The sequence below is a fragment of the Lotus japonicus genome, chromosome 4 (assembly GCF_012489685.1).
Source record: "Lotus japonicus ecotype B-129 chromosome 4, LjGifu_v1.2".
In the NCBI taxonomy this organism is placed as follows: Eukaryota; Viridiplantae; Streptophyta; class Magnoliopsida; order Fabales; family Fabaceae; genus Lotus; species Lotus japonicus.
In genome coordinates this window covers 4,353,308-4,369,075 of record NC_080044.1, presented here as the reverse complement: position 1 = coordinate 4,369,075, position 15,768 = coordinate 4,353,308, and the positions used below count along the sequence as shown (strand labels likewise).

The window sequence follows — 15,768 nt, the reverse complement described above, 5'->3', positions numbered from 1 at the left end:
TATATACTGCACTAGAAAGATAAGTGTAAAATGTAGTACTCACTATATTCTTGATAAGAAATAGGAATCTTTCACTCCTCAATATTGTCATATTATGGAAAAAAATAACAACTTAATTATTCAAAGGGAACAAATGACGTCCATCCTGCAGTTAGATAGAATCTATTTTTATGTTCGTGAAAGTGATTTTAAAAGAACTTCTATGCCACCAGCAATGGTAAACAACCACATCAATCTTGATAAAATAAAATTAGCACAACTAATAACATCATTGCAACAACTAAATCAATATTAAAAAAAAAATAGTAGACTACCACGTTCATTTCAATACTAATCTAATTAAGTAATTAAATTTCTTTTATATAAAAAAAAACTACTCTCATTTCAATCTCAATAGAAATCTACCTATTTTTTCTTCCGATGAAGGAAAAAAAAAAAAAAATCTACCTGTTTGATCTTTTTTCCCTTATTAGAGAAAGAAAGTGTGAGAATATCATAACTCAATTATATTTAATTATACATATATTCTAAATATTCTTCTAAATAATAGCTTTCTTACATTTCTGCAAATTTAAATATTACAATTAAAAAATACAAATTAAAAACGAACCCGTGAACGCACGGGTTTAATTTCTAGTGTTATTGTAAAACTGGCTTTATACTCCATGTCGATTCATTTTTTTGAAATTCATATCGATTCATAATACAACAGTTATAGATTTAGATTGATATTCACATTCAAAAAAAAAGATTGATATTATATCATGTCACAAAGCAAGAATTGCTACATTTAAGTTTAATTTTAATAAAAAAAATAAGGCTTGTCTAAATGACTCATGTGAGTTACTATCCCACAACTCAATGGATTATAAAAATATTTATAAATAAATTAATAAATAAAATATAGAATTTTTAAGTCACTTATTTTCAATGTGATTGAACAATGATCGTTATTTAACCCAAACTTTCTCACGAGTCATTTAGACAATCTTTTAAAATAAAAATTAAATAGTCTTTTATAGTTGGCGGATATTAATTGGGTGTTTTTAATTGTATTGATAGTGCACACATATTTAATCCATATCATTTCATTGTCATATTTTATTCTTAGCTAGCTAGTCAAGCTATCATATCAACCCATATTCGTGACACTAATCTTCTGTCACACGGTCAACACTCCAAGCAACAGGGGTTGGTCAATGAGTTTTTTCAATTGACAAAAGTTGAGAATTGAACTTTAACCCTTGTTTAAAGGATAGAGTGTTGAACTACTATGTCAATCTACTTGGTTTATTGTCAGTAAGGATGAAAGTATGTTAAGCTGCCGACAGGGGCCTATAGTGTTACCTACATTATAGGCTCAAGCTAGATCAGGTCAAATTAGTAAAAGGAAAAGGCAAACGCTTTTTAAAAGCCTATTTAGTTCAAAAAGATATGCTTATGCCACCCAGAGAAATCTTATAAAGCCTCTAGCTTATTTTACATTGGATTTTGTTATAATATCTTGAAATTATACTTATTAATTAATTTATTATATGTTTAAACATGTTATATTATATAATGATTTAAACCTTTTTTACAATTGATTATGATCTTATTATTGATCTATTTACTTTGACCTAGACGATTTAATTATTTTAATATATTTTAACTTGTTAGCCTATATGTTTGTTGACATGTTTTCAAATAGGTTTGTTGATATCTAGTTGAATGTCTTATTATAAAACAAGCTTTCAAAAATGATACCATGTCAAACCAGATTTTCAAAAAGATCAAACTGACACTTAAAAGAAACTCTTTAATAAATAGGGGTTGTCTAAATGACTCATGATAAAGTTTGGGTTAAATAACCCATCATCCAATCACATTGAAGATAAGTGAGTTGGAATTTCTATATTTTATTTATTAATTTATTTCCAACTCATTTATCTCAAATGTGATTGGATGATGGGTTATTTAGCTCAAACTTTATCATGGGTCATTTAGACAACCCCTAACAAATAAAACACAAACTCAGACCTTAAAATTTTTAAGTGGATCATACTTATGTAAAAAAATCTAGCTACCTGGCCAATTTCCACGCCTAATGGGCAGTTTTAAATTTTTTTTTTGAACACAGGTTTAATATTAAAAATACTTAACATATAAATATGCTTATAAAAAAAATAAACTTAACATATAAATATGACTATTCCTGGCCACCGTCAATTCCAAGAGCGAGGTGTAGTGACGCAAACCTCCAAAACACCTCGACTGCCTTCTCTTAACCTTAATGGCTTTCGATCAATGTTAGAGTCACAATCGGGTTGGTAAATCAAACCTTAAGCTGTTATTAATATAGTACTATATAAATGACAACTCGATGGCCTTCTCTTAACCACATAACATTTATTTCATGGTAGAGATGGCGTTAACAGAGAAATATTATTCCATATTTCGTAAGCTATGCAGCTTAACTCAAAGCAAGAACAAAGCCAATAACAAAGTCGATGTTTCATCCAAACCAAACATCAACATGCCTGAACAAACATGTTGTGATGATCATGATCATGTTTTTTGCAACCCTTCTGCAGAGTTCTCCTTTGAGATGTTAGTAGAGAGGGGCATGCCTTGTTATGAACCGGTTGAAGAAAAACTGTGTTGGTTGCGATCCCAAATCATAGGAAACGATGCAGAGTTCAACGGTCCATTTGGAAGACGAAAGCTTGTGTATGCTGATCACACGGCATCAGGTCGTAGCCTCCACTTCATTGAAAACTTCATCACCAATCATGTTCTGCCTTTTTACGGTATTGACTTAATTCATGCCCCACTTAATCCCAACCAAATCATATATATCTGTCCCTTTTATGAAATCATTATTGGGTAATTTTCTTGTTCCTTATGATTGTTGTCAAGTTTTATTGCTCCATCTTCCACTTCCTCATCATATCATGAATAGAAAAATGTTAGGTTGACGGCCATTTTTCATCCACACTCAAGATAAAAATATGAAAAGTGAGAAATAAGAGATATAATATGCGGATCTTCTACGGCATGTGACTTTTGCATCTCCCTCTTGCATAATCTTAGTCAGCGTTGATTTTTTTTTCAATTAATTTAAACATAAAATAGATTATTCAATTGAAAATTTTATGGTTAGTGGATGTATGTTGGCAGAGGCTACTAAAGCAATAGAGGATCCAAATTTGAATCATGATGATGAGTGGTGTGGTGGAAAATTAAGATAAAATAGAAAAAAAGAAGTGAGTAGAAATAAATGAAATGAAAAAGAAAGTTTGGTAAAAATAACTTAAAACTTATTATGAATAACATCTTTCACTTCTTAGCTACAAGGTTAAGGTGCCACTTGAACCTCTTTATTTAATTTTTGCTAATAATTAAAAAAATGAATAACATCTCTCATGAATTTTGATTCATTAATTCACATCCTCATTTTCTCCGTTATCCCTATTCTAGCTTTGTAGTTTTTTTTTTACATTTTTTTTTTCTATCACATCTTTCACTTATCATTCTTCTATTCTTATACCTTTCTTGCGTGTGGTGGATTTTGGGGGTCTGATGAAAAGTTTTCCATCTTTCACATTCTTTTATTTTTCATATATGTTAATTAGGAAATACCCACACTAGTGACAGTTATGTTGGAAGAAGAACAACAAAGATACTAAACCAAGCGAGTGAATACATCAAGAAGCGCTTAGGCGGTGGAGAACACGACGCGCTCATATTTTGTGGCTCCGGCACAACCGCCACCATCAAAAGGCTACAAGAAGTGATGGGAATCGCCGTGCCCTCTATCATGAGAGAAATAGTCCTAAAAAACCTCAACAAAGAAGAGAGATGGGTGGTTTTTGTGGGACCTCACGAGCACCATTCCAACCTCCTTTCGTGGAGGCAAAGCTTGGCTGAGGTGGTGGAGATAGGTCAAGATAGCCAAGGGTTGCTTGACATCGATGCTCTGAAACTGCAACTGGGAGCTTATAAACATACTAATCAGCCACTTTTAGGGTCTTTCTCTGCTTGTAGCAATGTCACTGGAATCTACTCAAATACACGAGCTATTGCGAGGCTTCTTCATCAATATAGAGGATATGCATGCTTTGATTTCGCAGCAAGGTACATAGATTAAGGACATGTGTTCTCCTTTCGATTATAAGTTTTTGTCTCTATTGCAAAATTAGGGTGAGTAAAACAAAACAAAAAATATCAATACCTTTCTCTTTTGAAATCATAAAAAAATCATTTATATAATGATAAGATTTGAGAAACAATTTTTCTCAATATATAGATATATATATATATCAACCCATATGATATCAATAGCACCCCAATAATAGCATTATGAAAAACACTCAAGATATATGCTAAAGAGTGAAGCTCTATCCCCTTAGATAAATAAAGGACAAAATTAAAAACTTAACCTCATATTAGATTAATTCTAAGAAATCATCGAAAACCCAAAATCTTTTCTTTCTGAAATATTTAACATATGTTATTTCATTATCTAACAGCTTAAACTTTCAGGATAAGTGGTTCTCTTGACATAGTATCAGAGCAATGGGCCAAAAATTAATGCCAAAATTAGTAGTCACGTTCACCCATATGCCCTGTTAAAACCCCACTTGCCTTCAAACAATTAAAGCCACTTAATTGGGAGGAATGGACAATGAATAAAACCGTTGGAACTAAGCTTTGAGTAGCTTAAGATAAGAGAATTGGAGTAATATCCATCTCATTGAAGACCGCAAAATTGGCACTTCAATCTTAGAACTGAACATTTATCATGAGCATTAATTGGGAGGTTTCCAAGCACATCCCTTTCAAAGTTATGATCATCTTCACCAAAACTTTCCAGCTCGTCAGAATCATATACACCCTCCGGTCACATATATAAGCAAAAAACACTTTTTAGATTCATTCATTTAATGAATGTATCTAGGTTTTTTAATGACTAGATATATTCATTAAATAAATGAACCTAAAAAGTATTTTTTGCTTATATATGTGACCGGAGGGTGTATACGATGAAGCTTGATCCAATCTCAAGAGACCACATGCATGGATGGCTTCATATTCGAAACTAGTGGACACCTTGCTCATGAAAGTTACATTGATCTACCTCCAAAAAAAATTGGTAAACAACCCCATCGATTATAACCCTTAACGTATTTCCCTTGATGAAGAATGGAGTTGGTCAACTCATGTTGTTTCTAAAAGTTGGAAAATGGAATTATATATCACGTAAATAAAATGTACATCTGACATTTTTTATGGGTCAACATCACAAACAATACATATAATAACATGTTGATCAGAATTCAGAAGTCCCACAAGTATGTCTCGTTAAACATATAGGTTTGGATTCATCTAATTTACGCTATGACCACCCTGGTATTGTTTTGTATTGATTAATAATATTTAAAATAAGTCCATTTGTCATTACATGCATTTACTTTTTAATTTGAAAATTTATAAATAGCATTTATTAAATGAGGCAATTATATATATGGTTAAAATTGTTTCACCTTTGACCATGTTTTTATAAATAACATTATTAGTGGTATTATATATAATATTTTGCTCATGTAGTAAAATTAATTTGCAAAAAATTCCTTTAACTTATGAACTAAATATTATTTTTACTTTAACCCTCCCAATAACATACAAAAAAAATTATTGATCCCACAGTAGACAAAGCTTTTATTACGGAAAATGTTTTTTCCTCTGAAATCCAACCTTTGAAATAGTATTCGAAACCTCAACCGTGTCTCCTTTTCCCCTGCAATGAAGGACGGATAGCTTAGCCTTGACTTTTGAAAGAAAGAATCAAATGGGAAAAATATTTTGAAGGTGTCACAGGCGAGTTCCTTTCTTGTCTTGCCCAAACTGGATTCTCATTGGAGAAAGACTCTCCCCCTTTGCTGGACACATGGGATCACTACCACAGCATTAAAGTTACTCATTAATGTTTTTCGGAATATGTTTTTACTTTTTAGTTTTTAGAGTAAATAGCAAATCTCTAAAATCATCATTGTATTTTTTTTTATAAGCAATAAACTATATTGAAAAGAAGGGGAACTAGCGAAGCGGAATGAATCGGAAGTTGGGTTACGGTGCCCAACTGTGCATTAACCTAGACCGCACAAAGGGTGTTGATCGATTAAGATAGTAGGACGGTGGTCATGAAAGTCGAAATCCGCTAAGGAGTGTGAAACAACTCACCTGCCGAATCAATTAGCCCCGAAAATGGATGGCGCTAAAGCGCGCGACCTATACCCAGCCGTTGGGGCAAGGCCAAGCATTTCACGTGAAAACTTGAGTTTTCCTAGCTTTTCACGTGAAACTTGGGCCATTTCACGTGGAAACTTGAGTTTTCCTATAGGTTTCCCCGTGAAACTTGGTAGTATAAGTTAGAAAAAATTTCATTATTGTTTTTTTCGTGTAAAATTACCAAATTTTCGTTTTATTCTCTAATTTTAATATTTTATAAACACTCTTCATTTTCCAGCCAAATTTAATTTTTAACTGCTAATGGATTGGCTAGTCTTCTATTGTTTAGTACGTTAATAGTGGAATGAGAGATTAGTCTCATGATTATCATATATGAGATACCTTAAACAATATTGAAAATTTAATCTTAACTTGATCATCTTAGTATTTTATTTTATTTAAATATCAGACTCGGCTATGCGATTAAAATGATAACTTTTTTTTTGAAAGATAAAGGAATATATATATATATATATATATATATATATTAATGACCACAAAAAACCCCTAAGGACAGCACCCTTAGGGAGCGCAGGAAGCCCCCAAAAAAAACAAGGCACCACGACGCACAAAGGAAACCCAATTAGACCGCACAAAAGGATCGAAACCGGATTACAAACAAACCCGCACCAAGGAAAAAAGCCACATACAAACCCTATACAATTCCTAGAACCATAGCCCGAAAAAACCAAAGATCATGCCTTGAAATGATCTTCGTAGACTTTTTCTAAACCTCGAATAGTCTCAACGTCGCTTCCTTCAAACTCAAGACCCAAGACTTTGCCAAGAAGCCACATCTTTTTCGAACGCGTGAAGTAGGGACCACCGCTAGAAGGAAAAGATGTCGGCAACGACAAGGGCGAAGGATCCTCATCGCCCGCCCGCACCTCCTCGCACGCCGGGGAACGGGCACAGGAACTCACGCAGGAAGGAGGAGACTTCTTAGGACGACCGCGCCGTCGGGGAAGCTGAGAGAGAACCATAACAGAAGCGCCCACCTCAGACACAGAACCAACGACCTCCACCCTCCCAGCAAAAGGAGCAACAACCGAGAGAGGAGGAGGCTCTGGCAAAGTCAGCGGGGTCACCTGAAGCGGAAAGACTCCAGCCCTGACTGCACACACACCTGAGGAAGCCAAACCAGAAAACCAGGACTTTTCCAAACGCTCAAACCCACAGCTCGAACCATCCAGAGACAGAATCCCGGGAGAGAAAGTCCTCCAAGCCACCAAGCTCCTAGAGCCCAAAGAAACCGACAAAAAGAGAGGGAGCAGGGGACAAACTGAAATATGCACATATATGAAAATGATCAATTTAAAAATCAAGTCAAATTCTCATAACGTTTAAGATTAAGTGGACTATTCTAGAAAATATAAACCAAAATAAAATATTTTAAAAATCAAATAAATACTGAAATTATCATTCCAATTTTTTATGTTCTATTTGGTTTTTTTAGAAAGAAAAACTTAAAAACTTTATTAGATGAAAAGGTCGATAATACAAACAACACTATTATTTGGTTGTTCTTTTTAAGTGAACCATAAGTGGAGATTGATCATCTCACGTATTTACAGATTTTATTTAAATATAACACTTGGCTACCTAATTTTCTATGAAAAGCGACTAAAATGATAACTTATATACACACTAGTACTTTTTACCCGTGCGATGCACGGGGATATTCATTTTTTGTTCTTTTTATAAATTATGTATTTTCTAAAAGATATTTTATGGATTAAAAGAACAAAATCTATTTTAGATATAAGGAACATAAATTTGTAAGTTTTTTTTTATTGAATGTTTGTTTTTGTTTTTTGAGGTACTATTTTTTTATCTTATTTATCCTTGTCTTGTGACTCGTGCAACGCTTGGGGGTATTTTTTTATAGGAAAATGTTAGTTATAAGTAATGTTAATAATTATTTCATTCACCAGGGTTTGAGTCTGGCCTCTCACCCTTCATTCCCCTAACTCTTAACACTTGACTTAATCCTCGGGGACATTCCTTTTTCTTTTAAGCGTGAAATTTATAAAAATCAATGAGCATTTATATTAATATCACCCAAAACTATCATTATCATCTGCTAATGTGTACCACACTTTAAAGTGTGTTACATTTTCACTACTGCTACATTAGAGTAGTTGGTATTAGTAAGAGTGTCATCCCCGAATGATTGCTCAAGTGGTAAAGAGCTAAGAACATAAGGGTTATGTGGGATGAGGGTGAAGGGTCCAGGTTTGAATCCTGAGGAGGGACTAATTTACTAACAACTAACATTTGACAATAAAAAAAATTAGTAAGGGTGTGTGTGATGTTTTTAAAAATGGCCAAAGATAATTTACGGATTAATAAATGATAAAATTAATTTTAGTATGACAAAATATTAGTTGTAAGTTTTTTTCATGATAAATGTGTTTGTTTTTGTTTTGTAGAAAGTAAATTATTTTACATTATATACATATATATATATATATATATATGCCTTTTCATCCTTATTTATGTTAATCAATAGACATGTAAAAAGAAATCCAAGAAATAAAAGAGAGTAAAAAAAGAGAAAATAGAAAAGAGAGAAAAATGAAAATACATGAGAATTTTAAACAGGACAAATTATCTGCGGTAAATTTGATGTGCATATTTAGGTAACTTTCATCTAGATTTTTTATTTATAATGATATGGATGTTCTCGACTCGAAAATGATTTTCTTTAAAGAAATACGTCTTACCTAAAAAGAAAGTAATTTTCATTTAATTGGAGGTAACAGTAGTTTTCATATAGAATAATTGTTGATATAGCACAAAAACATAACAAAGGGAAAATATAAACAGGTTTTGACTCAGGAAGTTTTAATTCAAGTCCTAGTATTGTGACCCGTGAAATACATGAATATATTTCTCGTGTTCAAGTTTATTAGTGGTAGTAATTAAGAAAATTTTATATGCAAAATTCTCCTGATTACTACCTCAATTATGTTCGATTTGCGTGGTAAGACAATGTCAAATAAAGGAACCAAGGAGAAATCAATAACATCAATCTGTGTCTGATGAAACAATGGTACACAATAATTAAGAGGAAAAACAACAGTTGGCAACCCTATGCAGATTTTATAAGTTAGTCACCAACATGGCTCAAATTTTTGCTCTAAGCTCATCATCACTCATTATATATTTCAAGAGTCACCTGCATTGGTCAATATGGCTAGCACATCCAACCTCACGTGTTGAGACCTATCTAATTTCATAACCAACTCTTTTTTCTCTTAGCATGAAATATGCTCCTATGCTTAGTATGTCTTTTCTTATACTTAAATTAGGAAAGACTGTCTTCATGTTGTAGACCAGAAGATCCTGCCTTGTCAAGATCCCAATGGCAAGAGATATCTATGAGGAGAGCATATAAATAAGTTATACATACATTTTTAATCAAAACTATAGATTCATAATCAGTTTGCAGTAAAAGTAATAAAACACTAAACTCAATATTTGAATGCAATTAATAATAAAAAGTTTATTTGAATGCATCTAATGATATAAAATGCTTAATCAACTCACCCTTGATGCTTGATACTTACAATAAGCATATGGCGCAGTCTACTAACCTGGAACAGGGCCCTTGCTTTTGCTATTAACATCTCCATTTTTCACAACCACCTAAACAATATTCCTTTCACTCTCACCCAGCTCTAACCGCTATAGTTCTCTCTTACTTATCATTCCTCGGTTCCCCTTCTCTCTTTGAAGAACCACATCCCCTTCAGCACCTGGCTGAGGTGTGCACTTAGAATCAGCCATGCAGTTCTGTCTGTTCATAATCTCCAATCACTAAACCTAGTAATAAACATAGAGAAAATGGAAAGAGGTAAATAGTAGAGATTGTCTTTAATGAAAAAGGGTCCTAAAAATGCAAGCAAATTTTTCTATGAAAAGGTTTGCTATGAAAACACATCAATATAGTCTTGCTGAAGACTATGAGGGCTGCATAATTGATTGATCTCATGATGTATTTGTCATATATCCAAGTCTTGTCATAATGTACACCACAACTAAGTAATGAACCATAGATCAAATCTTTATGGAGTCAGTAAACAACCTAAGAGATAAAAAAAAAAAACAAATTTGCACCAAAAGATCGCATCACAAATCTTACATGAAAACAAATTTGGTTCCCATGAAAACAGAGAGACCTTATTATCAGATTTTCAGGTGAAAATTAAAATGAAAGATCCACAACAAATGTAGACACAATTACAACTTTAATAAAGATATTAATACTACAAAGAAATATGCGGACCTTTAAGAGTAACACAATGCTGAGAAGCAGATTCTAAGCAAGAATGTTTGCGGAAACACCTCAGTGAAAGTGTGAGAGAGAAAGGGATTCAGAAGGTACCTGTGGAAAAAAAGCTGAGGTTATCAAATAATTATGTGGTAACAATGAAAACCAAATAAAAATCCAGAATATTGACCTAAAATCCTAATCCAGAAGTGAAAGCATGAGAGATATACGGATTCACAACGTACCTGTGAAGAGAAACAAACAGCAGTGAACAGATCAGCCCTTAACTACATAATAACTGATACAGATCGGTCCTTATGCATTGTCCTTAATTAATACAGATCAGTCATTATGCATTGCCCTTCTACTTTGGCCTTGAGGGCAAATTAAGAGAAATATGACCCATTATATCCCCAAGCTTGAAATTACACCAATTGCATCATCATAATTAGGCAGAAGAAAGAGATACCCACAAAGGGATAAAAGAGAAAATTGCAAGTAAAACCGAAAAAGGAACTGCATTTTTTTTAAGTTACGCCTGGATTCATACCTGTAGTGCCTGGAATACCGCAAAAACCATAGTTGAATCTGCTACAGTGAGTTTGTGGGTAAATGAAGAAGCCAAACCCCGATTCCTGGCAGCTAAAATCAAAGATCAAACCTGAGTTCTGATTGGGGGGGGGGGGGGCGTTTTGAAATATATTTCTTCTTCTTTTTCAGCAAAAAGTTAAATCAGGAATGATGTCTATCATTCCAAAAGAAGAAACAAATGAAGAAAAAAGCCACAGCAATAGAAATACAATTAACATCTTAGCAAATGAATGTAACATGATTTGGATAAGAATGTAGCATCATGATGATAAAGGCTAAGAAGATACCATGATTCTCAAATCTCAATTTTCCTTTCCAATTTTTAAGGCACCAATGGATGTGTGGAGATGATTCACTAAACAAAATTCAATGAACAGAAATTGGAAGAATTAATCAACGAATTGAACTCAAATTTAAACTGCTTGTAATTGTAGCCTGATCTCATGCAACTGAAAACTTGCAAAAATAGTGAACCCAACATCACATAGAATAAGAACAATGACATGAAAAACAAAAGAAATCAAGGAAGGAAAGAGAAGTCTTTGTACTCACTGAAATGGGGTAGCAGAGATCAAGCGGAACACACGACACCTAAACGACGGTGAAGAAGATCACAGACGAAATCAGATTAACACCGTGATGAACCTAGCCGAGGGGCACAGCAGTGGCGGAGCGCAAGAAATCCAAGCGGACATGGAGATTGCGGTCCCATGTCAATCCTGATTGCAGCGGATCCTTGACTGAAGCAGAGTGGTCAGATACATGAAATCCTCTGATGAAGAATGTGAATCCTTGGCTGATTTTATATATTCAAAACCCTAGTGTAACGGCTCAGAGAGAAGGAGAAGGGTTTCAGATGTAAGGTGAAAAGCGTTTCAGCAGAGAAACGGCTCAGAGAAACGGCTCAGAGAAGGAGAAGGAGAAGGAGAAGGATTTCAGATGTAAGGTGAAAAGCGTTTCAGATGATATATGGAATGAAAGAGGGAAACTGATACAATTATGAATCAACGGCTGAGATCCAATCTGAGTGAAATAAAAGGCTTTTTTACAAAAATATCCATGGTTAACTTTCATAGTTTTGGGATAAATTGTTGAACGACTTATTTGCCCTCAAGGCTGCAGAAACTCTGCTTTTATATAGATTATAGATAGATAGATAGATAGATTATAGATAGATGACAATAATCAAATACTAAATTTAAAATTTAGTTGACTTTTATCAATCACTAGTCACATTTAAAATTAAGTTGACTATTCTACAAAATAAAGTCCAAAATAAAATATTTTAAAAATTAAATACTAAATTTAAATTTTCCAAACTTTTATAGGATTTAAAATATATTTAACTCTAATTTTTTGTTTTTTTTTTTTTTGTGTATTAGTGGACCATACGTGGAGATTGACATGAGATCAGGTCAAATGGATGGCTATGATGCTGTATTTCTAAGTCCACACAAGTTTGTTGGTGGTCCTGACTCTCCTGGAATACTCTTGATGAGCAAGGTTCTGTACCAGTTAAGATCTTCACCACCATCGACCTGTGGAGGTGGAACTGTGAATTATGTCAATGGCTTCAATGAAAAGGTACAAATTTGTCTCCTTTTAATTACTTAGGTGTGTATTTCTTATGTGAAAGTACACCATTTTATACGGATAGAAGCTTAATTTAGCTTCAGAAGCCAGGTATGCCAGCAGTCTAACCAAAACTTTGGAAAATATTCCATTCACATCTTAATATCATGACTTGGTGGGATAAGAATAAAAAAAATTGAGAAACATGATAGTTAGTAATTTGATAAAAATGAAAATAATGATATGTAGAAAATGTGAATGAAATATTTGTCTGTTTTGGGCCATATGTAGAGATTCACATGCGATCAGATCAAAATTAAAGGGATATATATGATGTTGTGTTCCTTAGTCCAAAAAAAAATTGGCTAATTAAAACAACACAATATAAAGAAATGGGATGAAAAGAACACAATTTGTATTCCTTAGTGTAAATATATGATCTATTTTCTTCCTTGATGATAATAACTTAAGTGGTAACGGGTAAGAGCTAGTGAACAAAGAGGTGGGGAAAGAGATAACCAAAGATGAATTCGTGAAGAATTGTAATTTATCTTTTCAATATAAAAAAAATATCATAAGAAAAAAGGGTTGTCTAAATGACCCATGAGAAAATTTGGGTTAAATAACACATCATCCAATCACATTGAAGATAAGTGAGTTAGAATTTCTATATTTTATTTTTTAATTTATTTCCAACTCACTTATCTCCAATGTGATTGGATGATAGGTTATTTAACCCAAACTTTCTCATGGGTCATTTAGATAACCCTAAAAAAAACTATGCTTGTATAAAGTAAATGAAATTAATTTTACAATGAAGGAGGGAAATTATTGATGCAACATTTTTATTTTGTGATGCGGTGAATTCAACATATTTGCAAACATCATTTTTCGTCCTCTTTTCTTCAACTAAAACCAACTTTAATTTCCAATGCAAGGATACATTGTACTTGGAGAACATAGAAGAAAGGGAAAATGGGGGCACACCTCCAATAATCCAAACAGTGAGAGCAGCATTGGCATTTGCAGTGAAAGATTACATCACTTGCAAAGAGATTGAAAAACGGGAAGATCTATACATTAACAAGGCACTTAAGAGACTAACTGCTTCCAACCCAAACATTGAGATTTTGGGCAACATAACCACAAAAAGACAAGCTATTTTGTCATTTGTCATTTATTCTACCACCAATTCTTCATCACCTAACAAAAGAGGCAAGCTACTTCATGGCCCTTTTGTTGCAACATTGCTAAATGATCTCTTTGGGATTCAAGCTAGAGGTGGGTGTGCTTGTGCTGGACCTTATGGCCATCTATTGCTCAACATCAATGAATCTCAATCACTTGCTGTTAGATCAGCAATTCAAGAGGTAATTATCTCTTTCAGCATCTTAAAGTTTTAAATTTCCAAGTCATAGCATTTTTTACGCATAAGAGATAGGGTAGTTCTCTCATGCTTTCTCTAATTTAGAGGTCGTGTTATATTATCAGCAGTTCTACACTGCATTACTATTTTATTTTATTTATTCATAGGGCTATGTTGGAGCAAAACCTGGATGGACCCGAGTTAGTTTCCCTTATTACATGGAAGAGGAGGATTTTGAGTTCATCTTAACAGCTATAGAGTTTATAGCTATCTATGGCCAACAATTCCTTCCCCTGTACGACTTCAATTTGAGAAATGGCAGTTGGAGAATAAAGACAATGGAACTTGAGGCTTTAACCAAGGAAATTATCAACTGCAACATTAATGAGGAAACAAACAGTGACTTGAAAGAATACACTGAATATAATGTCAAGGTTAAACATGATGGAAGATTGAGAAGGAAATCATACTTAGGGTGTGTTTGGTTCGCCAGAGGAAGAAATATGTCATCTGTAGCTTCTGAGCAAGTGGATGATTGGGGATCCTACAACGCAAAAGCAAACACACTCTTACTAGCTAAGTTTATTGCTAGTTGCATCCCTAACCTCCCTTATCAATGCATGGTCCAGGAAGATGTAGATCCTAGTATCCTCCATTTTCTAGTTTAGTTATCTGGTTAAACACTTTTGTTCTCTTATCTTCTTATTTTAAAGTATTATGAGAAAATGTAATTAGAATATTTTTTTGGGAAATATGAGTGGATTGACGTCATGGGGTGGTTGAGAGTGAAATTTATGGCCCCGTTTGAAATGTTGTATAGTATTAGGTGTGATAGGACTAGTCCATCCTGATCATAGTATTTGATCTGATAGGATAAGACATGATAATAAATTAATACAATACAACGTTTAGTCATATATTATATTACTTATCATATCGTTTAAATTGATACAATCAAGAATTTGGTGGATGATGGTAGTGGTGGAGAGTGGTGGTGGGGGTGGTAGTAAAGATGGCGCTGATGATGGCAGGGTGGAGGGTGGTAGTTGAGGCGGTAATAGTGATGGTGGTAGCAGGGACGTTGGTAGTGGAGGATTGTAGAGGGGATTGTGAGGTGGTGGAGGAGTTGGCAGTGACAGTAATGGTGGTAATGGTGTTATCAGTGTTGTAGGGTGGTAGCGGCAATGGCAGTTGCAAAAGGCGATGGTAGTATCAATAGTGGTGTAGTGGCGAAGTGTGATGGTTGTGATGTAGTGGAAGTGGCGGTAATGATAATGGTGGTGGGTTGTGGCAGTAGAGTGATGGAGGTACTTGTTCAATAGTGGTATGTGGTGGTGGAGGTGGTGGTGGTGGTGACTACAGTGTTGAAGAATGACGGTAGCGGTGGCGAAAGGTGGTGGTGATGATGGCAGTGGAGTTGGTGGTGGTGGTTGCAATGGTGGTAGTGGTGGTGGTGGAGAGTGGTGATGGTGATGGTATCGTGACAGTGGATTAAATAATTTCAAATAACTTTTATACGTCATAATGTTATAAGACTTTATCCATCATCTATAATAAGCAATCATTTTAATGTATAAGAGTCGACTAATGGATTAGCTTATACAGTACATTGTTAGCACCAAACAGTAGATAAACTGATAATGTTTTGTATAAGCTTATGCTATCATGTCTAATATGACGTACCAACTTGGTC

At 34.0% G+C, this 15,768-nt stretch overlaps 1 protein-coding gene and 1 long non-coding RNA gene across 9 annotated transcripts; one reads left to right on the top strand and one right to left on the bottom strand.

Moving 5' to 3' along the window:
• The first annotated feature begins 2,298 nt into the window (after positions 1–2,298).
• On the top strand, positions 2,299–14,992 carry LOC130710529 (uncharacterized). The gene is made up of 5 exons (XM_057559835.1): positions 2,299–2,789; positions 3,615–4,116; positions 12,520–12,721; positions 13,648–14,079; positions 14,243–14,992. Exons 1-5 carry the CDS (start codon positions 2,396–2,398, stop codon positions 14,741–14,743), a joined length of 2,031 nt encoding a protein of 676 aa, XP_057415818.1. The 5' UTR covers positions 2,299–2,395; the 3' UTR covers positions 14,744–14,992.
• On the bottom strand, positions 9,273–12,315 carry LOC130710530 (uncharacterized). Of its 8 annotated transcripts, none has more exons than XR_009010388.1 (4): positions 11,425–12,315; positions 11,097–11,188; positions 10,562–10,964; positions 9,273–10,098 (listed from the first exon to the last, which is right to left on the bottom strand). It is a non-coding gene; the product is annotated as an uncharacterized LOC130710530 (long non-coding RNA). The 8 variants fall into 8 exon arrangements; XR_009010389.1 differs by having other exon boundaries at positions 11,690–12,312; XR_009010386.1 differs by having other exon boundaries at positions 10,562–11,188; positions 11,425–11,492; positions 11,690–12,311.
• Positions 14,993–15,768: the final 776 nt, after the last annotated feature.